Source organism: Saprolegnia diclina (assembly GCF_000281045.1).
Source record: "Saprolegnia diclina VS20 unplaced genomic scaffold supercont1.13, whole genome shotgun sequence".
Lineage (NCBI taxonomy): Eukaryota > Oomycota > Saprolegniomycetes > Saprolegniales > Saprolegniaceae > Saprolegnia > Saprolegnia diclina.
Window position 1 is genome coordinate 582,346 of NW_008246080.1, and position 21,004 is coordinate 603,349.

General features: G+C 56.0%; 8 protein-coding genes across 10 annotated transcripts; 3 read left to right on the forward strand and 5 right to left on the reverse strand.

Moving 5' to 3' along the window:
- Nucleotides 1–34: 34 nt before the first annotated feature.
- Nucleotides 35–1,393, reverse strand: SDRG_05164 (hypothetical protein). The gene is made up of 7 exons (XM_008610864.1): nt 1,362–1,393; nt 1,220–1,290; nt 1,099–1,169; nt 1,014–1,046; nt 840–961; nt 660–790; nt 35–607 (listed from the first exon to the last, which is right to left on the reverse strand). Exons 1-7 carry the CDS (start codon nt 1,362–1,364, stop codon nt 73–75), a joined length of 966 nt encoding a protein of 321 aa, XP_008609086.1. The 5' UTR covers nt 1,365–1,393; the 3' UTR covers nt 35–72.
- A 91-nt stretch (nt 1,394–1,484) lies between these two features.
- SDRG_05165 lies at nt 1,485–2,769 on the reverse strand. 2 transcript variants are annotated; one of them, XM_008610866.1, is made up of 3 exons: nt 2,461–2,769; nt 2,367–2,416; nt 1,485–2,309 (listed from the first exon to the last, which is right to left on the reverse strand). In XM_008610866.1, exons 1-3 carry the CDS (start codon nt 2,675–2,677, stop codon nt 1,617–1,619), a joined length of 960 nt encoding a protein of 319 aa, XP_008609088.1. In that variant the 5' UTR covers nt 2,678–2,769; the 3' UTR covers nt 1,485–1,616. The 2 variants fall into 2 exon arrangements, with proteins under 2 accessions (XP_008609088.1, XP_008609087.1); XM_008610865.1 differs by having other exon boundaries at nt 2,355–2,416.
- A 592-nt stretch (nt 2,770–3,361) lies between these two features.
- On the forward strand, nt 3,362–5,974 carry SDRG_05166 (hypothetical protein; the record flags this gene model as incomplete). The annotated part of the gene is made up of 8 exons (XM_008610867.1): nt 3,362–3,427; nt 3,473–3,641; nt 3,691–4,232; nt 4,281–4,631; nt 4,694–4,978; nt 5,030–5,157; nt 5,199–5,469; nt 5,522–5,974. 8 exons carry the CDS (start codon nt 3,362–3,364, stop codon nt 5,972–5,974), a joined length of 2,265 nt encoding a protein of 754 aa, XP_008609089.1.
- Nucleotides 5,975–6,035: 61 nt separating this feature from the next.
- On the reverse strand, nt 6,036–6,281 carry SDRG_05167 (hypothetical protein; the record flags this gene model as incomplete). The annotated part of the gene is made up of 1 exon (XM_008610868.1): nt 6,036–6,281. The coding sequence occupies one exon, from the start codon at nt 6,279–6,281 to the stop codon at nt 6,036–6,038; it is 246 nt and encodes an 81-aa protein (XP_008609090.1).
- Nucleotides 6,282–6,646: 365 nt separating this feature from the next.
- On the forward strand, nt 6,647–8,370 carry SDRG_05168 (hypothetical protein). Its single transcript, XM_008610869.1, has one exon. It carries the CDS (start codon nt 6,658–6,660, stop codon nt 8,284–8,286), a length of 1,629 nt encoding a protein of 542 aa, XP_008609091.1. The 5' UTR covers nt 6,647–6,657; the 3' UTR covers nt 8,287–8,370.
- Nucleotides 8,371–8,587: 217 nt separating this feature from the next.
- SDRG_05169 (hypothetical protein) lies at nt 8,588–9,097 on the reverse strand (the record flags this gene model as incomplete). Its single annotated transcript, XM_008610870.1, has 2 exons — nt 8,588–8,996; nt 9,045–9,097. The coding sequence occupies 2 exons, from the start codon at nt 9,095–9,097 to the stop codon at nt 8,588–8,590; spliced, it is 462 nt and encodes a 153-aa protein (XP_008609092.1).
- A 2,122-nt stretch (nt 9,098–11,219) lies between these two features.
- Nucleotides 11,220–19,075, reverse strand: SDRG_05170 (the record flags this gene model as incomplete). 2 transcript variants are annotated; one of them, XM_008610872.1, is made up of 55 exons in its annotated part: nt 11,220–11,401; nt 11,448–11,538; nt 11,583–11,647; nt 11,692–11,755; nt 11,802–11,897; nt 11,951–12,133; nt 12,183–12,294; nt 12,338–12,401; nt 12,447–12,547; nt 12,603–12,729; nt 12,776–12,943; nt 12,988–13,040; nt 13,092–13,258; nt 13,293–13,427; nt 13,482–13,535; nt 13,579–13,699; nt 13,753–13,835; nt 13,895–13,971; nt 14,012–14,071; nt 14,118–14,196; nt 14,248–14,383; nt 14,432–14,525; nt 14,568–14,657; nt 14,701–14,793; nt 14,843–14,956; nt 15,001–15,104; nt 15,145–15,197; nt 15,242–15,284; nt 15,335–15,389; nt 15,432–15,507; nt 15,554–15,684; nt 15,731–15,805; nt 15,846–15,981; nt 16,032–16,089; nt 16,142–16,239; nt 16,288–16,341; nt 16,383–16,417; nt 16,467–16,537; nt 16,585–16,623; nt 16,674–16,782; nt 16,831–16,908; nt 16,951–17,005; nt 17,042–17,208; nt 17,248–17,344; nt 17,401–17,495; nt 17,542–17,644; nt 17,699–17,792; nt 17,851–18,002; nt 18,051–18,187; nt 18,246–18,347; nt 18,408–18,504; nt 18,555–18,643; nt 18,684–18,741; nt 18,788–18,871; nt 18,923–19,075. In XM_008610872.1, 55 exons carry the CDS (start codon nt 19,073–19,075, stop codon nt 11,295–11,297), a joined length of 5,232 nt encoding a protein of 1,743 aa, XP_008609094.1. In that variant the 3' UTR covers nt 11,220–11,294. The 2 variants fall into 2 exon arrangements, with proteins under 2 accessions (XP_008609094.1, XP_008609093.1); XM_008610871.1 differs by having other exon boundaries at nt 18,405–18,504.
- A 951-nt stretch (nt 19,076–20,026) lies between these two features.
- On the forward strand, nt 20,027–20,629 carry SDRG_05171 (thioredoxin reductase (NADPH)). The gene is made up of 2 exons (XM_008610873.1): nt 20,027–20,202; nt 20,251–20,629. Exons 1-2 carry the CDS (start codon nt 20,101–20,103, stop codon nt 20,545–20,547), a joined length of 399 nt encoding a protein of 132 aa, XP_008609095.1. The 5' UTR covers nt 20,027–20,100; the 3' UTR covers nt 20,548–20,629.
- Nucleotides 20,630–21,004: the final 375 nt, after the last annotated feature.

A 21,004-nucleotide genomic window follows, 5' to 3' on the forward strand; every position in this document is an offset into this window, starting at 1 on the left:
GTACTCCCAACAGCAAAGAAACGTCAAGCGCACATGCGGTGTCAACCAAAGGTGTGGATTCGCGCATATGACTTATCGAAGCCGGTTGCCTTGGCCTTCGAACGGCTTGGGCGCTGGCTTGGGCGCTGCCTCCTCGGGTTTTGGAGCGCTCGTCGGCGCCGTCGTCGGCGGTGCAGCAGCGTACGTCGAAGTTGCGCCCGTGAGCGAGACGCCAGTGCCGTGGAACGCCTCGTAGCGCTTCAGGCGCGCCGCGCGAAGTGCGTCGGCGTCTGTGTTTTGGTCGGTCGCCTTCTTCATGCGGAGACCGCCGAGGCCAGAGCCGCGCGAGGCCGGGCGGGCGGCAGCAAATGCTTCGCGCTTCATTGTGGGCACACCGCCAAACGGCTGGTTGGAGACGGGGGCGGGCGCCGCCGCGGCCACGGGGGCCGGCGGTGGGACATAGTCGGCGGGCGCTTCAAAGTCGACTTCGCAGTCGGTCTCAATGATACTCGCGGCTTCGACGGGGCGCACCTCGCGGACGTCGAGGAGGTAGTTGCGGTTGTTGTACTGGATACAAATCGTGTCGCCGACCGTCATGCACGAGTACTTGCGCAGCGACGCCTCGAGGCTAGGCACCAAGGCGATGAGACACGTCGCATCCGAGTATCGACAAGATGTACACGGCGCGGGTGTTGGTAATGTCGAGAAAGTCCTTGGACTGTGGGCGAATCTTGACGAATGTCGCCTTGGGCAGCGTGACGTTCTGGATGTTGAGGATGCTGCCTTCGGTCAAAAACATGTTTTGCATCATCTAGCGATAGCGCATGAGGCTCATCTCGTTGGTGTCGACGATGCATTACCCAGTACGGCATGTAGCAGCTGCCCTCGGGCGCGCTAAACTCGAGGACGCCGCAGTGCGACACACGGTTGACCGCTTCGTTCTTGATCTTGAAGAGCATCGGGTACTCGATGTGCAAGCGCGCTAGTACAGCATGCTATGATTGCCATCCTGGTCAGCGCTAGCGGGCGCGTACCCAGCGTCTCGAGCGCGGACGGTGGCAAGAGAACTATGCGCACCATCGGTCAAGGATGAACGATGCCAAAGAATCGTCGTCGTACTCTTGTCGCCGTCTTCCAAGTGCGCCTTGTCGCAGAACGACACGGGGTACACGCGGTAGTGCTCGTCAAAGCTAGCGACCATGGCTAAGAGGCGCGTGCAGATCAAAGATCGAGGATATACCGCTGCGGGAAGTTGTGGCCAAAGCCAAAGTTGACCCCGAACGGGTTGTTGCCGCCTTGTCCGCCAAAAAACTAGGTTGCCATGAGCCGCCTGAGCTCGTTGCCGCCTGCCGAGGAGGCCATGCTGCGGTGCTGCCACGTACCATGCTTTGCTGCCTTGGAGCTTGCGTCGACGTCTGGCTTCGACCGACCCTTTCTCGTTCTGGGCTTGGCGTGGGACGCGTCCATCTTTTTTCGCACGTTTTAATTCCTTACAAACACCGAGAGAAACGCACCAAAAAGAATAAAATTAGGGGCCATTAACGTCACACGCGCTTTCAAAGCGCACGAAACACGCGCGTTCCGCGTGACTTGCCCGCCGTCCAGTGACACATAAATTAGAAGGATTTTGCGATCCTCTAGTAGGACATGGGCGGGCGCTTGTGGTACGGGCCCTTGGCGATGGCCTCGGCGAGCTCGGTCGCATACTGATTGGTGTCGGCAAGTGACTTTTCCAGCTGCGCGATCTTGGCGTCCTTGGCCACGGCGAGCCGCACCATCGCGTCGCGCACCTGCTCGTTCGTCGAGAGCATGTCTTCGAGGGACATGCCGGCGAAGGGCACTTGGGCGTGGAGCATGACTTCAGAGCGCAGCTTCTCGCGCTCGGCGTTGCTGGCCTTGGAGGCGAACGGCGAGTACTCCCACGCTTGGTTCCACGCATTCGTCGTGAGCGACGTCGCGGTGGAGATGGCCGTGTGCACGCGCGGGTTGGTCAAGAGCGACGTAATGTGGTGCCCACGCGCCGTCGCTTGGTGCTGCAGCTGCGAGACCATGTAGCTCACGGCCGGGTACGTCATGCTGTAGTCATACAGATCCTTGGCCGTGTGCAGGACGGGCTTGAACGTCTCGAGCGCATCCAAGTACCCCTTGAGAACAACGTCTTGGTCCAGAAGCGTGTTGACGCCCGAGATGCCTTGGGCACTCAGGTTCAGAATGAGCTGCATGATCGCTTCGGTCGTCACGCTCTCCTTCTTGAGCTTGTTGGCGGTCATGTCGAGCGACTGCGCGACGGACTCTAGCACGATTTCCTTCTCGAGGGCCATCGCGATCGTCTAGTCGACACGTGAGCATCGATGCAACGCATCGGTCGCGACTACCGTGGCCCATACCTGCATGATGCGACAAAGCGCCTTGATGACCATGGGCTTTTCGAGCGCCGCTACATGTTCGACTACGTCAGTCGAGCCGAGACAAGCAATGTACCAGCGACAGCTTGAAGCGACTGCGACGCCACGGGCCCCGTGTGCTTGAAGCGCAGAAAGGACGACGAGATCTCGAGAAAGGCGACGATGAGGTTCGTGAGCGTCGTCGTGGCTTCGGCGCTCGGACTCTCGGTCCCGAGCTTGGATGGCATGGTCGGTGGTGGGTTCAGTGGAGGATGTTGTTCTTGTTCTGGCGTCTCATGCGCTGGTGCTTGCATCGTCTCTGGCTGATGTTCTGTGCAATCTTAGAATCTGAAGCGCATCAACCCAACCGTCAGCACCAGCAACGTTGACGCAAGCACTGCGACAGGCCCCAACCTCTCAGAACGCATATGTGCCGCGGCCCCAACACGCGCCTGGGCAACACGTCATAAAAAGTCGCTGTTGGCGCCAACGAAACCTCTCACATTTGATGCGATGCCGTCATCGTCATCGAGTGGAGCACCTGTGCAATCGCATGCCACGGGACGATGCCTCTTGCTCGGAGTATCCGCCGGATAAACCTCTTATATTCGATATAGCGGGGACGTTGACGCGGCAAGGATAGATGCACGCCCCTTTACCACGGCTATTGGGATTCTTGTCGAGCATAACGCCGATGAGCTTGATACCTACCATAAATACGTTGATGTTTGCATGGAATCACTCGTGGACAGAAAAGTAATCGCAACCCAGGCAAAGCACCAACCTCGAGCCGAGGGCCGACCTGTTAAGGTGCGTGAGTTTAGCCATACGACAGGCGCGACGTTTCCGGAGACGCCGTAATCGTGTGTGTAAAACCCATGGTGGGGAACGTGGAAAAGGACGTGAAAAAGAGCAAAGACATGAAAAGAGCGCTTTTTTCGCGTGTGAAATTAATTCCCACGACGTGTGCGTGTCTAAGCGCCTCCAATCTGTAAGAAATGGCTGTTGCGGCACCGCACGTGGCCGAGGACCTCTTGACCGCCGAATGGTCGGACGCGACCGAGGTACGTGGCAGCCGCATGGGCGTGGCCTCTTCACGCCTTCCGTAGCTCTTCTTTGATGCGTCGAACGCGCTCACGCTGAGCCAAATGGTGCACGTACCCTTCTTCAACTACTTTGAGTCCATGTCGGCGCTCGAGCTCATGGACCCCAAGATGGACGCTGGCATGGTCGGCCAGAACGAGCTCATTCTGCCCGTGGCCGAGCGCCTCGCCAAAGGTGCGCCTGCCATCCTCGTTCTTCCTTGTCGTTATCCTTGCGACCGTAGGCTTGATCCCAATGACGTTCACGTCCGCGACGAGCCTTGTCGCGACACTCGACCGCATTGAGCAGTGTGAAAGCGCATGGCGCAACGGCCAGTCCATGGAGCAGTCGCTCTTGATGTGCTTGTATTTGCATCCGGTCGTCTCGAGCGCACTCCTCCAGCTCGAGTGCGACGAGGTCATGTCGTTGGCGGTCGGTCATTCCAAAAACGACTCGCTCCTCTGCATCTTCCGAGCGTACCTTCTCTTGACGATCAAGGCGTGTACGATCCAGCGCAACGCGATTCTCCGCGCCGACATTTACGAAGAAGAGGACTTTGCGCCCGCGAGTGCCGACGTGCCGCGTGGCGACGCCATCGATGACGCGCTTGTCTTTGCGGCGCTTGAAATCGCCGAGCAGCGCTTGGATGCGCTCGCAGCGAAGACGAACAAGAAGAAGCCGACATCGATCGAGCCCCTGCATGCGACGCTCGGCCTCGAGTTTGCGCAGCTCCTCTCGACGCGCCTCCAGTACAAGAAGAATTTCTACTTTGCGCTCGCGAGTCTCGTACGCACAAGCGTCCATCGAAAGTTCGTGCTCTTATGTATATGCTAGGGCACGGCCGAGTGCCCGGACTTGGAGCGCGCGACGCACTTTCTGGACGTTGCCAAGACGCACCTCGGGCAGCTTGCGACCGAGTCGCTCGAAGTGCCATCCGCGTGTTTGCAGCCAGAGGCGTACGTCGGGTTCGACAACCATATCGGACGTGTGTTGGCGTCGACGGCACCGCCCCGCGCGGCCAAGCTCGAGTCGTTCGCGACAGTCGTAGGCACCAACCAAACGCTCTGCGCGCACCTCCGGCTCGGGACGGCCCCCGAGACGTTCAAGTCCATGGACGACCTGAAGGCGTTCTTGAGCCACATGTCGTCGCTCACGCCCAACATTCTCGTCCGCTCCTACATCCTCGTACGTGTTTGCATTTTTGTTTCTTATTTTCTTAGTTTCTTATGGCGGACATGCGATTATAGCTCTTTTTGTACATTGACAAAAAAATGTACGGGCAGTACAACTTTATGGAGTGGCTCGGCGACTCGATGGTCATGGCGGGCGTGCCCTCGGTGCTCCTCTCGACGCAAGAAGGCATGACGTACTCGTCGCGCTGCATCGAAGCTGTCTACGAGTCGCTCAAGCTGCATATGCACAACCGGCCGCGCCAGCGCTCGCGTTTGGAGCTCATGCTCCAGGACTGGGTCATCCTCGAGTCGGAAGCTGTCGCGATCGATGACAAATTTGTCACCGAAATGGGCATTCCCGTACAAAAATGTGCACTCTCGGGAACTGATAGATTGATATTATCGAGATAGAAAGCCAACTACCCGCGGTACTTTACGGCGTGGGCTCTCGAGCAAACACTGGGCTTGATGCAGCAGTACCTCTACCTCGGCTTTGAACTCGACTTGTACGCGTCGTCCGAGTTTGGCACCATGTATTGGTACGTCCATAGACGTCGATAGGGTTGAGACACTCTGTTAGCTACCTCGACTACCTGCTCGGGACGCGGATACACAACCTGACCAATGCATGGTCGTTTGTCGAGAAGCTCCAGACGATGACGCGCCCCGAATCGTCGACGCCGCCGCCAGCACCGACCAAGGCGCTCAAGAAGAACGCCAAGAAGGGCGGCAAGCCGGCGGCAAAGGCCAAGCCCGAGCCCGAGGCCATCGTGGACCCAGTCAAGGAGAAGTATGCGCTCGACATTGCGCTTCTCGAGACGCACCGCGCCTTGGTCCGTGCCATGTTCCAGGTACGATCTTGCCTCGTACGCCATCTCGTTTTATCCAAGTTTATGGAACTAGTACGTGGTGGGGCTGCAGCTGGACGGTCTCTTGCCTGCGGACGTGCCGGTGTACGGGTCGCCCGAGATCCGGTATGCGCACCGCTTCCTGCCGTTCCAGAATTTGCAGTACCCGCAGCCGCTTTCGCACGCCGAGATGACGCGCAATTGCGATTTCTCGCAGTACGACGTCCATGTCGTGTACCAATCCTCGGACGAATGCTTCAAGATGGCGCGTGGCCACATGGAGCAAGTGCTGGCCAAGCCGTCGCTGCCAACCCGCCTCGCGCTCGAGCTCAAGGCGCTCACCAAGGTGTGCGTCGCCAACGGCGTGTACCTCGCGCAGCTCGAGAAGGAAAAGACAGCGCTCTCGCTGCAGTCGCTCTCGCTCTCGAACAAGAAGGCCGCGCTCGAGATTGCGTTCAAGGTCCATCCGCAGTACCCGACGATCCAGCTCAAAAAGACGGCGGCGTAAAGCAGAGTTAGAGGACAGCCGTTGCGAAAACGTAGTACTTACAGCGTATGGTGACTGGTACTTACTGTGTCTTCTTGGCCGCGGCCGCCTTGGACTTGCGCTCGTCGGCGTCAATGCTGTCGATAAGTGACTTGGCCGCAAGAAGCGCAACAATGAAGAGAGGGACGACGATGGCGGCGAGAACCGCGAGCCAGAACTTGGGATCCTCCTGGATCTTGGTCGCAATGAAGTGGAGATGGTCGTGGTCCAGCATCTTGCTCGACGGCGGCAGGTAGATGAAGACCGCTCGGAAATGGCGAGATGCCATTGGGCGACAAGCGAGAACCATGTCGGTGCTGTAAATGCATTTATTTTATATTTATTCATAAGCAGCATACTTCTATCTTAATTGTAGTATGCTAAATTACATTTATAAACTAGAATATCACACCTACATAAAGCACAAAATAGTGTTCAATAGGATGCCTCCCGGTGGGCGTTGGAGGCTGCAAGGTCCCTGGGCGCTGTCAAACAATGACGGCTTCGTATAGCACTACGTACGTACGAATCGTTCGTTTTCGAATCTAGCGAGTGGAGCGAATCCATCTTTGTGACAGACAGGCCAAACCCAGCAAAGCGAAATACGTCACACTATTAAATGTTTATGGTAAATACTGTTCAAACGAAGCGTATCTTGGACAGGCATGCGCAAGCGCAGTGTGTTCGAGGTCGTCGAGCATGCACTGTACCTCCAGAGCGTTGAGCAGCGCGTGACCAACGGCGAGGACCCAGCAACGATCGACTCGTTCCGGAAGCACAAGTGGAAGCTGCAGCGCAGCCGCGACGCAAGGCCGGCCACGCCAGAGCCCGCCGAGCCCGTCCCCGACGTGGTCACGACCCCACGTCCCAGCGATACCAATTCGGCGGCCATCGACAAGAACACAGTTGAGGTCGCGCCGCCAGAGACATCGTCGTTGGCCAACCACATTGACGCCAAGCGGCTCGCGTACCAGCAGTACCTCCTCGAGCTCATTTCGCCGGCGCTTGGCAACACGCCGCGCGTCCGCTTGGAGCCGGTTGTCGCCCATGGCACCGACGCCTTCGACATGGCGATGCCGTGCGCACGCGACGGCGCAACGCTAACAGCGTGCAACGATCTGCTCGTGCTCTTTGGCGGCGCGTACCTCAGCGACCCGGGGCACGCGCACCCGCGGGCGATCGTGCCGCGGCCTATGGCCGCCAATGGCACCATGCACTTTTCCAACCACGTGTTTGTCTTTGATCCTGAGTCGCACACGTGGGAGATGCCCCGGTGCACAGGTCGGTTCCCGCGCGGGCGGGCCGACCACAGCGCCATGTTCCTGCCGCCGCAGTTGCTCGTCGTCTTTGGTGGCCGCGGCAAGCACGGCATCGTCTTCCACGACGTGCACATCTTGGACGTCGAGCTCTGGAGCTGGACCCAGAGCGCACCGGTCGAATCGCCGCTCCCAGGGCGGTTCTGGCACGCTGCTGCCATGGACCGCAGCTCGTCGCGAGTGTTCGTCTTTGGCGGGAAGGATCTGCAGACGGTGTACGGGGACTTCATGGAGCTCTCGATTGAGAGAGATAGTCCCGGGAAGCGTCATCGGTGGTCTGAGCCGCTGATGATGGGTACGCCGCCCTCACCACGGTTTGGTGCGACGCTGTTGCCGCTCGGGGCCGGGCACTTGGCGGTCGTTGGCGGCTGGGAAGCCCGGAGCGTGCCGCACCAGCGGGCGCGCGCCAACCACCGTCTGGAGCTATATGTGCTCGACCTGTACACACACATTTGGTCACGCCCGCACTTGGCCCAGCACGTCGTCACATGGTCGGTGCCCTGCGAGCGGTTCTTGTGCCAAGCGTTTGTGATGTCGAAAACGCTGGTCGTCTTTGGCGGCTACTCGTACGAGCCGTCGGCGCCGAGCTTCGAGAAGGCGTGGTTTGAGCGCGAAGCGCCGATCGCCGCCGACACGTGCCATCCGCAGCGGTACGTGCATGGGATGACGCTCGTACCGGTGCACGACCCGTACGTATACAAGCTCGACTTGAATATCATGATCTGGCGCCGACAGCCCATGACGACTGCGTCGTCTGGCATGCAGGGACTACCGACGGCCGTTCATGGCGGGTCGTACCCTATGCTAGGAACGTCGGGCTACGTGCATGCGATTCTGGCCGACGACCCGACGCACACGGCGTTGCTGCGACTGACGCTTACCAAGCCAAACCCAACCATTATCGACGACCACGAGCATCGGGACGGGGACGATATGACTCTTGAGGTGTCGACCATATCCACTCTACCAGTCGTGTAGCCATGATCTTGGTTCGTGCAAACTGAAATGGACGGAAAGACGCTTCTTTGCGTGTTCTTGATTCAAGTTTTGGATCTTTTTGTCAAGTATTACGCCAAATGGTATTGATGGTATGTTTGTGTTTGCTACATAGTCCGTTCAACGCATATCATATGGATATATATATATTAGTAGTACGATGCATAGACAGTTATCTTTGTAAGTCCTATCTTCGCACTCACGCATACGCCGCAATTGCAACGACGAGTGCCCTTGTGGACTTTTTCTTATATATATGAACGTTTTCTTAATTCGCTAATATCTAAACGTGCATCGGGAGCTCTTGCAGAAACGTGTCGCTGAACCACTTGGTCAATTCGTCTTCGCTCATAGCGACATGTGCGACAACTGTCGTCGTCGTTTCGAGGGGCTCCGCCGTCTCGACGGGCGTATTTGCCGCGGGCGCCGAATACATCGCAGGGTCGAACATCGAGGCGACGTCCGTTGCTGCCCCAACATGACTGTTGTCGCTCGCCGCCGGGCCTGGAATACTGTCCTCAGACTGCCAATAGCGAAATAGGTCGTCGATCTCTTCGGACTCCGGTCTCTCGAAGGTCGTTGCAGGCTCGATCGTTGTGGCCAGCACTTCGTGCGCAATGGCTGCGTCGGCCTGCGGCACGGCGATGCCTTGTTGAAGCATGCGATGCCAGCGACTCTGGCACTGGCGATAGCTACAGACCGGGAGTTCAACCTCTACGTCAAGCAGCTTTGAAACGTACTCGCGGGTCTGCACCATGTGCGCGACAGTGATCCACGGGCGCTGGGTGCTCATTGCATTTCGGAGCCGCGCATCTTCGTCCGCCGACCAGGATCGCGTGTTTCGCGTCCCCGCCTCCAAGGCAAACGTTGTGTACCATTTTTGCCGGCAATCCGCGGCGCTATGGAGAAGAAAGTGCTTCGCGACTTCCTCCCACGTTGCGCACTGACGGGCAACGATGCCCAAGTGCTCCAGCTACACGAGATTGAGATGAATAAGAAACGCAACGAAAATGTATATACGATACGGACCTCATTTGGGCGCCACAGGTTGCGCAAAGTAAATGTAGTTGGTGAAAGCATTCTTGTGCTCGAGCAATGAAATTGCAAAGTGAGTTCCTTGGACGTTCTAGCCTGCTACAATGAAGAGGGTACTAATGCCATATAGGTTATCAAGTGTTATGTGGCGATGTATCAAGTGAGACATTTGGGCGACGATCGTTTTAGCTTGAAAATGGCTAAATCGTGCGGCGTATTCGCTCCGTTGCAGCCGCATGCGGTCTCTCTTATCAAGTACGAGTACCTCCTTTCCCGCTGAGCCAGCTGCAGTGGCGGTGGTTGTGACCTCACTTGTTGATGCTGTATCAAAGTACCAATCTCAGCTGCGGCACCCACGTCGGAATGTCGTATATTATCAACTTGTTATGTTACGCGGTGCAAGCAGGAAGCACGCATCGATGGTCGGACCCTTTCAGCTCGCACGGTACTGTGTACAATTGCATCTCTCTGGCAAGAAACACAGTATGCCGAGGATTCGTCCCCTAGCGCACGTGCTTTCGTGTGTGGGTGGGCGATTAGTATCAACTTGATACATGAGAGTGACTACCACTTTTGTCACCGAAAATGGACAATGTGGATCGTAAAGGACTCCATCTAGGCGACGTATAAGGACATGCTCACGACTCAGGCGGTTGCAGGAGACGCAAAGCTGCTCCCGAAACGACATCGTCTCTGCACTCGATGAACGGTCGATTTCCACATATAAACCCAAAGCCATTTTAGCAAGTGCACCCGTAGTTCCAACGTCACTAGATATACCAGGAGTGATATTTTTGTGCATTTTATCACCCGATAAATCTGGGTTCTTCTGGACGTGTCATAATCAAAATTTGCCGGTCGAGTTCAAGGATGGTTCTACTAAGCGGCTGGATTGGCATCGAAGTTTGTGCGTCAGCGCTCGGAACGCCGTGCTCACCGACTGCCTGTAGCTGGCCCAACTGCGGATCATTGCCCCGACCTGTACGACATGGGAGCAAGTGGCCGCGTGTTTCCCTCGTCACTCGGCCCTCGACTGCCAACACACGTGGTACTCGGTGTTTGGCAAGGCAATTCGACACCGCGGTCCTTGGGCTATGGACGAGAACGACCGACTACACTTTGCGACAAGCTTGACGAGCGATTGGGTCGCGATCGCCTACGTCGTTGCCACTCGCGAGTACGTTTCCCAATCAGTAGGTTTCTACTAACGACGTTTTATAGTTGTGACCAATGCCAAAGCCGTTGGAAGTACATCCAAAACAAACGCGCTGCAAAGGTACGCGACGAGCGAGCAATGAAGACGGAGAGACCGCATGTGGCGCTCTGGAGCACCGATCTCGCGACTCCTTTGCATGCGACGCAAGACGATACGTCGCCGCGTTCAGTGATGGAGGCGCGCAATTGGCAGTCGTCTGCCGAAGTGCCTAGCCCCACGACGAGCGACATCCATCATGTTCAAGCAGCAACAAGCGTCGACTCGATGGTGCAGCCAGCCGTGTAGACAGAGGCCATGGATACCGTCGTCGCTCGTCCGGCTGCATACACACAACAAGCTCAAGGCCAAGAGGCATTTGCCATGTGGTTTGACACTGCGTTCCAGCCAAGACGGTGCGCAAGCAGTGCGCAACATAGTGAATTGGGTCAAGGGAACTCGACACACGTTGCGGCAACGTCATATTGTGGATATAAAATATCAAGTTGGGAGTATTTGCATGCGATTATAGCACGATTTCGCAACCATAACTCTGAAAGGAGATGTTTTCGACCACCAAAGTACTAGTACGTGTCATGCGACGAATGGAGAACAAGCGGACAACTCAGAAAACAAACCAGGAGCCCGATTCTGACGTGCTGCGTGGTCGAGGACGACAAGGGTGAAGCACCGGCATGTTCAACTCCGCTTTTACTATCGTCAATTATATGTATGTACATGTTGTCGTCCGATGCTGCATCATCTACTCGGAGACGGCACCAAACATGAAATGCGAGTGGCGAAGTGGCTGCGCGCGCGGAAGCGACCGCGACACCTTCTGCGTTTTGCCTTCGTCCAGCGTCCCGTGACCTATGACGTCATATCACATGACCGTTCGTGACGCTCCGATGCGTACCTTCGAGGACAAGGTCAAAGCCGTCGCCGAGTTCGACGTTAAAGTGGAACCGACACTTGTATGACGCGGCAGCCTTTGGCGCAAACGTCACCTACGGACCCATGACACAAACTCCACTCAAAAAAATCCTCGTACGAGCACTTCGAGCGGTCGATGAATCGCGGCTTGGTACTGCGGCGATGGCGACGGCACGAGCGCGCCTACCACGCCACCGTACATACCTTCCGCAAAAGCATGCACGCACCGCTGTTGTGCAGTGGCAGCGACGGACCACGCAGTGTGCCCGATGTGAGGCTGAGTTGAAACACCTAACCCTCCTATGATCACGGGCCAGAGTACAGCAACGTCTATTACCGAAGGGTCGTCGACGGTCTTGGACCCGAGCTGCGGCACATGATGCACCGTGAAATGCGCATCGACCTCGGTGGGGTTGGAGAGGAAGATCTTGACCTATGCGTCGGATGGCTCTTTGTGAGCTCTTGGATGAGGTAGGATATCCGTACGGTCTCATGGTGCTCACAGTGTACGAGACCAAACTTGAAGTGGGACGGCGCAAGGACGAGGATAGGGCGCAAGATGCGTCCTTGGAGCTCGATCGTCTGCAGCGTTCCTTGGCTGAACCGGATCGTAAGGGCACCCGAAACAAACACCACGGCGGGCTCGCGTCGGCTGGATGTGGGCGGCGGCTATCATAAGTATCTGCTGTGGCAGCTGCCGACACTTTTGAGTAAATACGAGCTTGGGAATGTAGTGAATCTTGACGTGCACCGACTGGCCCGGTCCCAGGGTGAAGCAGGGCGCTGGCTGCTGGTTGAACTTGATGGACCGCTGCGCAGGCGACAGCACACTAGAAGATGGTCAATATGGCTACCACTTGGTACCGGTCGTACCTCGGGCTAAGCGGGTGTGGCGTCGCCACGGACGTGGCTTCGACAATGTAAAAAGGTGTGTCCGCTATGCATATTAATGACCAATATGTCGATCACGGCATGGGTATACGAGAAGTCTCGAGACGAAACGTGAGCTTGGTGGCCATGCGATTCACAAGCTGAATGGCCTGCGTGTGGAGCGGGTGGTCGGGCACCTTGGTGTACAGCGACCTACGCAACATTCGATATTTCGTCAATATCAAGTACCAATCCACTATATGCATACCAGGTCGTAAACGTCAAGCACTGGAGACCGCCCAACGTCGTGCCCTTGTCCCAGTGCAAGTGGGGCTGAATCAAATGCCCCGACATGGCCAGTTTGAGGCACGCCAACGACTTCATATTGAGCGAGCCTACGAACGTGTAAATGAATATTGGCTAAATATATTTAGTCAGTACCGTTCTTGTACTTGGCCATCGAGTTGGTGAGGCGCACGGCTTTGAGGGCCTTCCCGACCGCACCCATCATGATGCTTTTGGCGGACGACGTGTTGCCATCGGTGATCGCTGTCTGCCCCGACGCGCTGCTGCTGAGTGTCGCCGATGACGCGCCGTGGTCGACGCCGTCTAGGCACGTTATGCTGATACATTCCATATTGAAAAAGAAATACCATTGTCATTGTGCAGCCACTCGGCATCCGCGACCAAGAGCGCGCGCGTGAGTCTAATATATATTGTTGGGATCCATATAATATTGGCGATCGAAGTACAGTACCCGATGCCAGTGTTGCGTGCGGGGAAGAATGTCATTTGGAACGTAGCGTGGCCATGTTTGGGCACGATCTTGTCCTGGGGCTCGACTTGGAATGGCAGAGACGAGGCTTCCTTTTGCAAGTGCGGTCGAATCGTCACTTGAAGGCCCTGGTCCATCGTGAGCGCGCTCTCGATCACAATATGAATATGCAGCATTTTCTACCCCGCTGTCGAGAACTTGGATACGAAGGTCCACAACGCGCTCAAGGCTGTCGGGGTCGGGGTATTCGAGCAACTTCCACACGAGTTTGGCTGGGATCGGGCCTGTGTTGATGATTTGGACCTTGCGGACAACGCTCTATACACGTGTTCATATTCCATATTACATATTGAAATAATATATATTGCAAACCTCCGAGTGCAGAGGCAGCATGCCATACTCGAGCACAGGCCACACCCCCGCGTTCTACGCGATATGTCAAGACACCCTACGAAGCGATCGAATATACCTTCATGAGAAGACCGACGCAGTTGGGGTTGATGCTGAGGGGGCACCCGACGACATTGATGGTCGCACTCAGTCGCACCGGGGGCATCGTGTCCAATTTCACAATGATATCGTCGACGTAGCTAGCACATGCGTATATAGCGCAGTCTCTTTAGCAATATATATATTGCCGCACCGCCCCGACATGTTGTTGAAACACGTAATGTGGACGACCGCTTGCTCCCACTCGGCAATCGTCAGTGCTGCAGGATAGCACACCTACGCGCGCCAACATCAATATATATCGCCGAGGCAATATTGAAATCGTCGCCACGTACAAGAGCGACGCCGTGACCGAGGCTGAGCACCCGGCGGTCTTCTAGCACGTTGGCTTGCTCGGCCTTGTACTGCTGCCCTACACGAATGTGCATACGATGCGACAGCAGCGTTCGAACCTTGGGCCGATTGAAAGACATTCTGCGGGGGCTCCAGAAGGTTTTCCGGGGGCGTCTCAGCTAGACACGACAATCGACATGTTGTACACTGCGTTCTTCGAAGTACTTGTGGCGGCAGCGTATTTCTTGGCTTCAAACGACACTTTGGCCGGAATCCCACTGTGGTTGCGGATCAAGAGACGAAGCTACGTTGAGACAGTCGATAGACAATATTGTACACATAAAACGCCACCGACCGTTTTGCGCTCAAAGAGCGCGACTTCTTCGCCAAACTGCAGCTTGGGCAGCAAGGCGCCGGCCGGCGCGTCCGTGTGCGGCACGAGCTCCGGAAGGGGATCGTTGGGTTTGAGGAGCTCGTACGACAGCACGAGTCTACTCGATACATGGGTACATAGATGCCAACAGGACAATATAACCGACCCTTTTTGGAGCGTACTGAGTTCAAACCCCAACGGCGCCAAGAGTCCGCGGACGTTGCAGGCAAAGACAGCGTTCGTAAAACCCGGCACGCGACCTACGAAATGATGGAAACGCCGAGGGACTGTGGGATTCGAACCGGTGAAGGTCACCGTGATGGTGAGCGACTCTTTCGAGATCAGGTTGCCAGCTTTGGGCTCAAACTCAATCGTATACGCCTTGGAGCGACCTAGCGGCAAATTTGAGCTCGATTCGAGCGTTTATTTTCTTACCTTGGGGCTCGACCCACTTGAAGGACGCTGGCAGGTTGGACACATTGATGAGTTGGCACGTAGCTTGGACTGGCACGCCAATGTAGGTCGTGCCTACAACGTCATATTCAACTTATAATGAGTCCATGCAATGTCCACGCACCCAAGTTGATGCGCGTGATCGTCAAGTACACTTGCGGACATTGAATCTCGGCGCGGGCCGAGATGAAACTGGCGCACGTGAGCGGCTCCTGCAGCAATTCGCACTGGAACGACGCTATAGCACAGTGACTAGAGTGTCGCCCACCGAGGTAAGCGGACCTCGGAAGCGTTCAGGGTATTTGCCCGACATGCACAGCACCGAGACTTGGCCCACCTCGCCCGGCAAAAGCGACCCTTCTTCGGGGGTGAATGTGATGACGCATCTGTCCACAAGTTAGCAACGATCGCGCTACCGCGAGGCACCGAGGAGGAGTGTCGGTTTTTTCGTCGTCGGTCTTGCTCGCTTCGGATGACACCTAATCCTCTATCGTTTGGGGGTAGGGTTGGGGTAGTGGGGTACCATGGAAAAGCGCGAGAGCAGCGACTCGTTGGAGTTGGAGCGTCTACGCGCACGCAACAAAATGAACCACCGACCGTGCAGACAAGTGTTTACTTGAGCGGTGCGGGGTTGTGCACGGAGGCGCCGACGTGCGAGAAGCGGTAGCTTGCTACGCAACTCTATGTATGGGGTGCTGCGAGCCATACGATACTAATTGCTGTCGATTCGTTTCGGAAGCGCAGCACTTGCGTCGCCGAGTGCCCGACCGAGACAAGCCCAAAGTCAATCTAGCCAATCCCGTCGTATCCCATCTTGATACATCGAAGTTGGTACCTCGGGCGAGAGGAGCCGAATGTGCGGGCGTGGCACAGTGCCTTCGACCCAAACGGAGACGTTGTCGCTCGGCTCCTTGAGGCCTTGGCCAATGTGGCACGTCAGCGGCAGCGCAAACCCGCCCGTGAGTACTACCACGATAAATTCACAACCTCGACAAAGCGTTGGTGGGCCTACGTGGGGTGTACTGGAGCTTGGCGATGGTCGAGCTATTGGCGCTCAATACGCCGGTCGTGGGCGTGATCGTTGCATCTAGTTGGCATAAATGGTGCGTCATGCAAGATACACGTACTAGGGGGTAGCGCGTGCCAGTCGAAATGTACTTGCGTGTCATTCGAATTGGTCAACGTCAAGTTGACGGCAAGGGGCTGCTGCTGTGGCACGGCGGCGCCGAACGCCACAACACTTGGTGCGACCTTGACGAGCGCCTACGAACCAATATCTCTTTCACGTTTGCGCGAAAACGACAGTCGTTTACATGTCGCCCCGTGCCTTCGAGAAGCAGCTGCATCGCCACCACGCTTGTCAACGGAGGGCTATAAGGCGCATTGTCGCTAGGAGCCTCGCCAACGACAACGGTTGGCGTACCGCACTCCGTCGACGCGGTCAGCGGCGCGTACGGGCAAGCAAAAGGGTGGCACGTTCAGTATCATCAAGCTGGCGGTCGTCGCAAACGACGCAACTTTCTAGAATGACAAGTTGTCCATACTTTGATCAGCGCACAGAGCAGTTACCGTCGGCTCGAACGTGACGTGGAAGCGGAGGGCGCTTTGACGCGTGAGTGTGCCCTAGAGCGCGTGGTCGACTAGTGTGCGGTGGCGCGCGGTACCTGCGGCGGGGCGACACGAAACACGCTGGGCTCCTCTACGCCCCACCAGCAAAATGAGACCTTGTCACGATCGCGGGCGTGTACGCAGCTGCCACTTGAAGGGCAAGTCGAGCCGCGTGTCGTTCCAAAGCTCAAACGTCTGCGACGACGACGATCTATGCAAATCGATGAGACACTGTCGAGTACCAAGAGGGTAGCGTACTCGACGACTAGCGGCGGAAAGAGCAGGCGGTCTAACGGCCTACACAACCACATGAGAATCGAAGAGAGGCGGCAGGAAAATGACTCTACCCCATGGTTTGCACTTTGGTCTCGATCGCCGTCTGGTTGACCGCGATTGGGAATACGTAAATCTCACACCCTTCGCCCGCCAACTGGAAGGTCTTGACCAGACAGTTGTCTACACATCTCAAGTCGGCTAAGTCTGTTCAGAGAGCGTCGGTCCTACCGCACACGACGACGAACGGCACCACTTGATGCCCGACCATGGTCGGTGTGTACGTTAGTTTGAGCTCGACAACGGCGCCTGCGTTCTGCATCAGCAAGCGAGGTTACTGATCAACGACACCTTTTTGGAGATCAAAGGCACTCGGGGAGAGCTGAAAGGGCCCGACGCAAAGGGCCTTTGGTGTCTAGTTCAACATTGCAATATACGTCACAGCGTGGACGCAGGATCGTACCGCGGGCAGGGGCTCGCGCGCGAGCGCATTGATGTGGTCGATCAGCGACGAGTGCAACAGCGCGTTCTCCCATTCATCTTCGGTCATGAGCCAAAAACGGCCACGGCCACCTTGGTTGAGGCACGAAATCGTCGTGACGCACGTGTCTACGATGCTGTCTGAGTGTCAGGACATACGTGTTGCACCACCTCCGATCAAGCAGCAGTGGGCTTGCAGCGTCGACGGAATCGAGAGCTGCGGTGGCTCACGGTGCGCTAAAATGGGCACTTGCACCGGTATATCCTGCAACCATCGAAGTATCAGTGTATCAAGTATTTGCAAAGCATTTTTTCCCGTACCGTGCCCTGCGGTGTGTCCATCATGACGACAAACACGTCGTTGTAGTCGGCGCGCGTATCGGGCGCAAATTGAATGCGCACTTGGCAGCTGAGCCCTACCCCGTCCATGGAACTGGTTTCGTTTCAATGTATCGAGCATACCTGGCGCAATAAGCCCGCTCGCATCTGGGAATTGAACCGATGCAATCATAAAGAACGCCGTCGCTGGCGGCAGTACACGGCACCGACAGCTGATTGCACTCATCTATCCATATTGTCAAAATATAGGAATCCAAAATGTATCGCCCACAGTACGTACGTTTTTGATCAAAACGAGCTGTTCGTAAATGCCGCCAATCTCGTAGGCCAAAAATTCGACGGGGTGGGGCTGCACAACAAACGGCGGCTCCGACCTAGACGAGATGCATATTTGTGTGAAATTGGTCTTTCAAAACACGGGAATTTCGGTACTCCAGCGTTATTTTGGCGGTATCGAAGCGCGGGTTTCGCACAAAATTGAGCGTGCTCTGCATGCGGTGTAGAATCTTGTTGTTGATCGCTGCGTCGTCCGTCGAAATCGTGTGCGCAACCGCCTTGGGCTTGGGCTTGGCGCGTGGCACGACCTACGCTTCTATATCTATCAGTCTATCAAGTGTTCCAACAAGTGCGACCTCGTCAACAAAGTCGCTAATGTACTCGTCGTCGCCGTGCTCGTTCATGTGAAACTTGTGCAACGTCGTGTCCTTGCGGGTTTGAACCGTCGACGTCGACTTGAGGTACCCCGGGGTCTCGATCGCCGCCTTGGCCGCTACAATCGTTGGCGCGTTGAAACATTTTTGTGCATATATATACGAGACTCGAGACACCTTTGATCTGCGCCGTGGGGCCGTTGCCGGACCGATCGAGCATTTTGAGATGGTTCTCTTCCAGCAGCGTGCGCGCCTGGATCAGCGACCGGGCAAATTCACCTGTGCATACAAAGAGGTGCTTAGCACATTCTCTGCGTTGCGCTCGAAAGCCTGTACTACCAAACGGCTCCAGCTCGGCGGGGTCAAGGCGGAAGTTGGAGGGTCCGATTGGGATTTGGGCCTTCACGACGAGTCCTTGCTTGATGAGCTCCCGCGCCTAGTGCATAAATGTCTTCGGATAGACTGCGAGTTGAATCGAGAGCCTACCTGCGCATCGTCCTTCTCCAAGGCTTCGCGGCGGCGGGTCTCGAGCAGCGCCATCAGGTCGGTGGCCTGCTGCACCTTGGCCCGAAGGTCTACGCAGCTGCAGAGTGTTGTCACAGTGGCGGAGCGTACCGGCTTCCACTTCGGCGACGCGTTGGCGGCCATACACCAAATAGGGATGTTCGGGCTCCTGCGCCTGTCGTGACGAGGTGGTCGTGGCAATGTATCGCGGGTACCTCGGGTGCATCTGTCGCTTGGTCATTGTTGTTGTCGTTGTTGTCGGCGTCGTTGGAATGGTTTTCGCTGGTCGTCTTTGGCGCCTGCGAGAAAGCGTGCTAAGGTACCTGCCAACGAAGTTGAAGAACGTCTACCGGTGTCGCCCATTCGCTGTTGAGCCGCTCGTCAAAGTCGTCCGTGTAGTAGTCTCGGAACGCGCGCCGAAGGACGTTGGAAATCGAACCGACGGCGACGACGTCTTCGTCCTTGAGCACCGGTCCCTGGTTGTCGTCCTCTGTCGGTCCCATGGATCACGGCAACGATGGAAAGTGCACCCTTTCGCCAAGATACAAAACGACATGAAATAGTGTTATAATACACTATTCTTTGTAAATAGAAAATACTGTACTTTGCTGCTCAACGCCAAGCCCGGCTGTGTGCGAGCGTACATCGAGGTTCGTTCCTTGACGATACACAATCATGTGCGTATACGTCACCACCTCATGCGCAATCCTACGTTCCAGAGGTGGAGAGGCGGGTCGTTGGTTTATTTTTTGCCCATCACCTTGGCAGCACGCTTCGTTTGAGATCCATACGCGGCTTCTTGTCGTCAGGGCAAAACTCTTGTTTAGGACACCTTGTCAAAGGTCAATAAAACTTATCTTTGCGCAAGTGATCCTATAGCGAATTCGTGGGAGCGTACATTGTGTGTCGTGTAGCACACTGTGGTGGCGCATCACATGCAGCGACACTTGACAGCCAGCGTCGGCTACTGCAACGTGCAGATCAGAAAACCGTCCGTCGTTTATACTCTTCGTCGCCTTCTCGCTTCAGCATGTCGCCATGAGCCATGGGACGTCGCCATCGCTCTTCTTGCTTGCCTTGACGACAAGCCGACATGGCGCAGGATCCTTATCCTATACCTGACATCCAGTCCGCACACGGACAGAACACGGTGTCGTCGATCACGTGAAACCCGTACACGTCCGACAAAACTGGATTCGAATCTGACTCCGAATCTGAAATGGACAATTACTTGGTCTCTCCCGACGCCAACCCAACGGCGACTCTCCCAGCACTGCCACGTCACGCGGTGGATTTAATTTATTTAATTTATTGGTTCGAATTGGATCCAATCAAATAAAAAAGCTTCGATGGCGATGTTCGCTCGCATGTCGCAGCGCAAAATTTAAAAAAATACGCGCACAGCGTGGGTTGCCAGTAATAAAATAATAAAATCCATGTGACTCGCCCACTTTGTTCGCCAATCATCTCTGGCTGGGTCCCGTCGTTCGTCACACAATCCCATCCGCCGTCGACCACGTACAACTAGATGATGCACTCGATCGCTCTCTCGCGCAAGGTCGTCGCCGCCGCCTGCCGCCGCATGCACATGGAGGCCTCGTCCTCGGACGTCACCAAGTCGGCCGTCAAGGTACAAACGACAGCGCTCGCAGCAGTATAAGCTCATGTGCGGCACTAGGAACTGATTGGCGCGAGCCAGGTCGTGCTCTTCTCCAAGTCGTACTGCCAATTCTCGGAGCGTGTCAAGGAGCTCTTTGACGACATGGACATTCAATCGCTCACGATCGATCTCGACGACCTCGACGAAGGCGCCCACATCCAGGACGCGCTCCGGGACATGACCCAGCAGTGCACGATCCCCAACGTATTTATCAACGGCAAGCACATTGGTGGCTGCGAGAGCGTCATGAAGCTCGTCAAGGCCAACAAGCTCATGGACACGATTTCCGGTGACGAGCCTGCCCACCACGGCTAAGCCGACCGCGTGTATGTATTTTTTAATTATTAATTTACGGCCTCCACCGAGTTGCGCTTCAACTGTACTGTGAGATCAGACACGCGCGCCCCATGTCTGTGCTACTGTGCCTAGAGCGGCCGCTCTAGACTCCAGACAGACGACCGACGGAGGATAAAAAAAGTCCTCGGGCGTAAAGCAGGCGCAAGTGGCTGAGAGCGTACGTGCGCCGGCGTCCACTGTCTTCAACATGCGATCCAGACCCGAACACGTCAATTTCGTTCTAAAATAAAAAGTATTATTAAAGCAGTAGATATTGCTTTTTAAATATTGTCTGTCGCACAAGTCGGTCGTAGCTTCATGTCGATGTCATCAGCACGGCGGGCAGTCTCAACTTGAGTCGCTCTCGGCCTCCGCATACTAAGCGTTCAGCCTCAATAAAGAGACGTGGAGTGTTTTATACTACCTAATACAAAAG

Bases quoted from the DNA above. Each gene is read 5' to 3' on its own strand.
- SDRG_05164 (XM_008610864.1), bottom strand. The intron at 1,047-1,098 runs GTACGACGACGA...TGGTGCGCATAG, and splicing joins CTTGGAAGACGGCGACAAGA to TTCTCTTGCCACCGTCCGCG. The intron at 608-659 runs GTACATCTTGTC...CTTGGTGCCTAG, and splicing joins ATTACCAACACCCGCGCCGT to CCTCGAGGCGTCGCTGCGCA.
- SDRG_05165 (XM_008610865.1), bottom strand. From the start codon at position 2,677: ATGCAAGCACCAGCGCATGAGACGCCAGAACAAGAACAACATCCTCCA. The intron at 2,417-2,460 runs GTACATTGCTTG...TCGAACATGTAG, and splicing joins GTCGCTTCAAGCTGTCGCTG to CGGCGCTCGAAAAGCCCATG. The intron at 2,310-2,354 runs GTAGTCGCGACC...CGTGTCGACTAG, and splicing joins TCATGCAGGTATGGGCCACG to ACGATCGCGATGGCCCTCGA.
- SDRG_05168 (XM_008610869.1), top strand. From the start codon at position 6,658: ATGCGCAAGCGCAGTGTGTTCGAGGTCGTCGAGCATGCACTGTACCTC.
- SDRG_05171 (XM_008610873.1), top strand. From the start codon at position 20,101: ATGATGCACTCGATCGCTCTCTCGCGCAAGGTCGTCGCCGCCGCCTGC. The intron at 20,203-20,250 runs GTACAAACGACA...GTGCGGCACTAG, and splicing joins TCACCAAGTCGGCCGTCAAG to GAACTGATTGGCGCGAGCCA.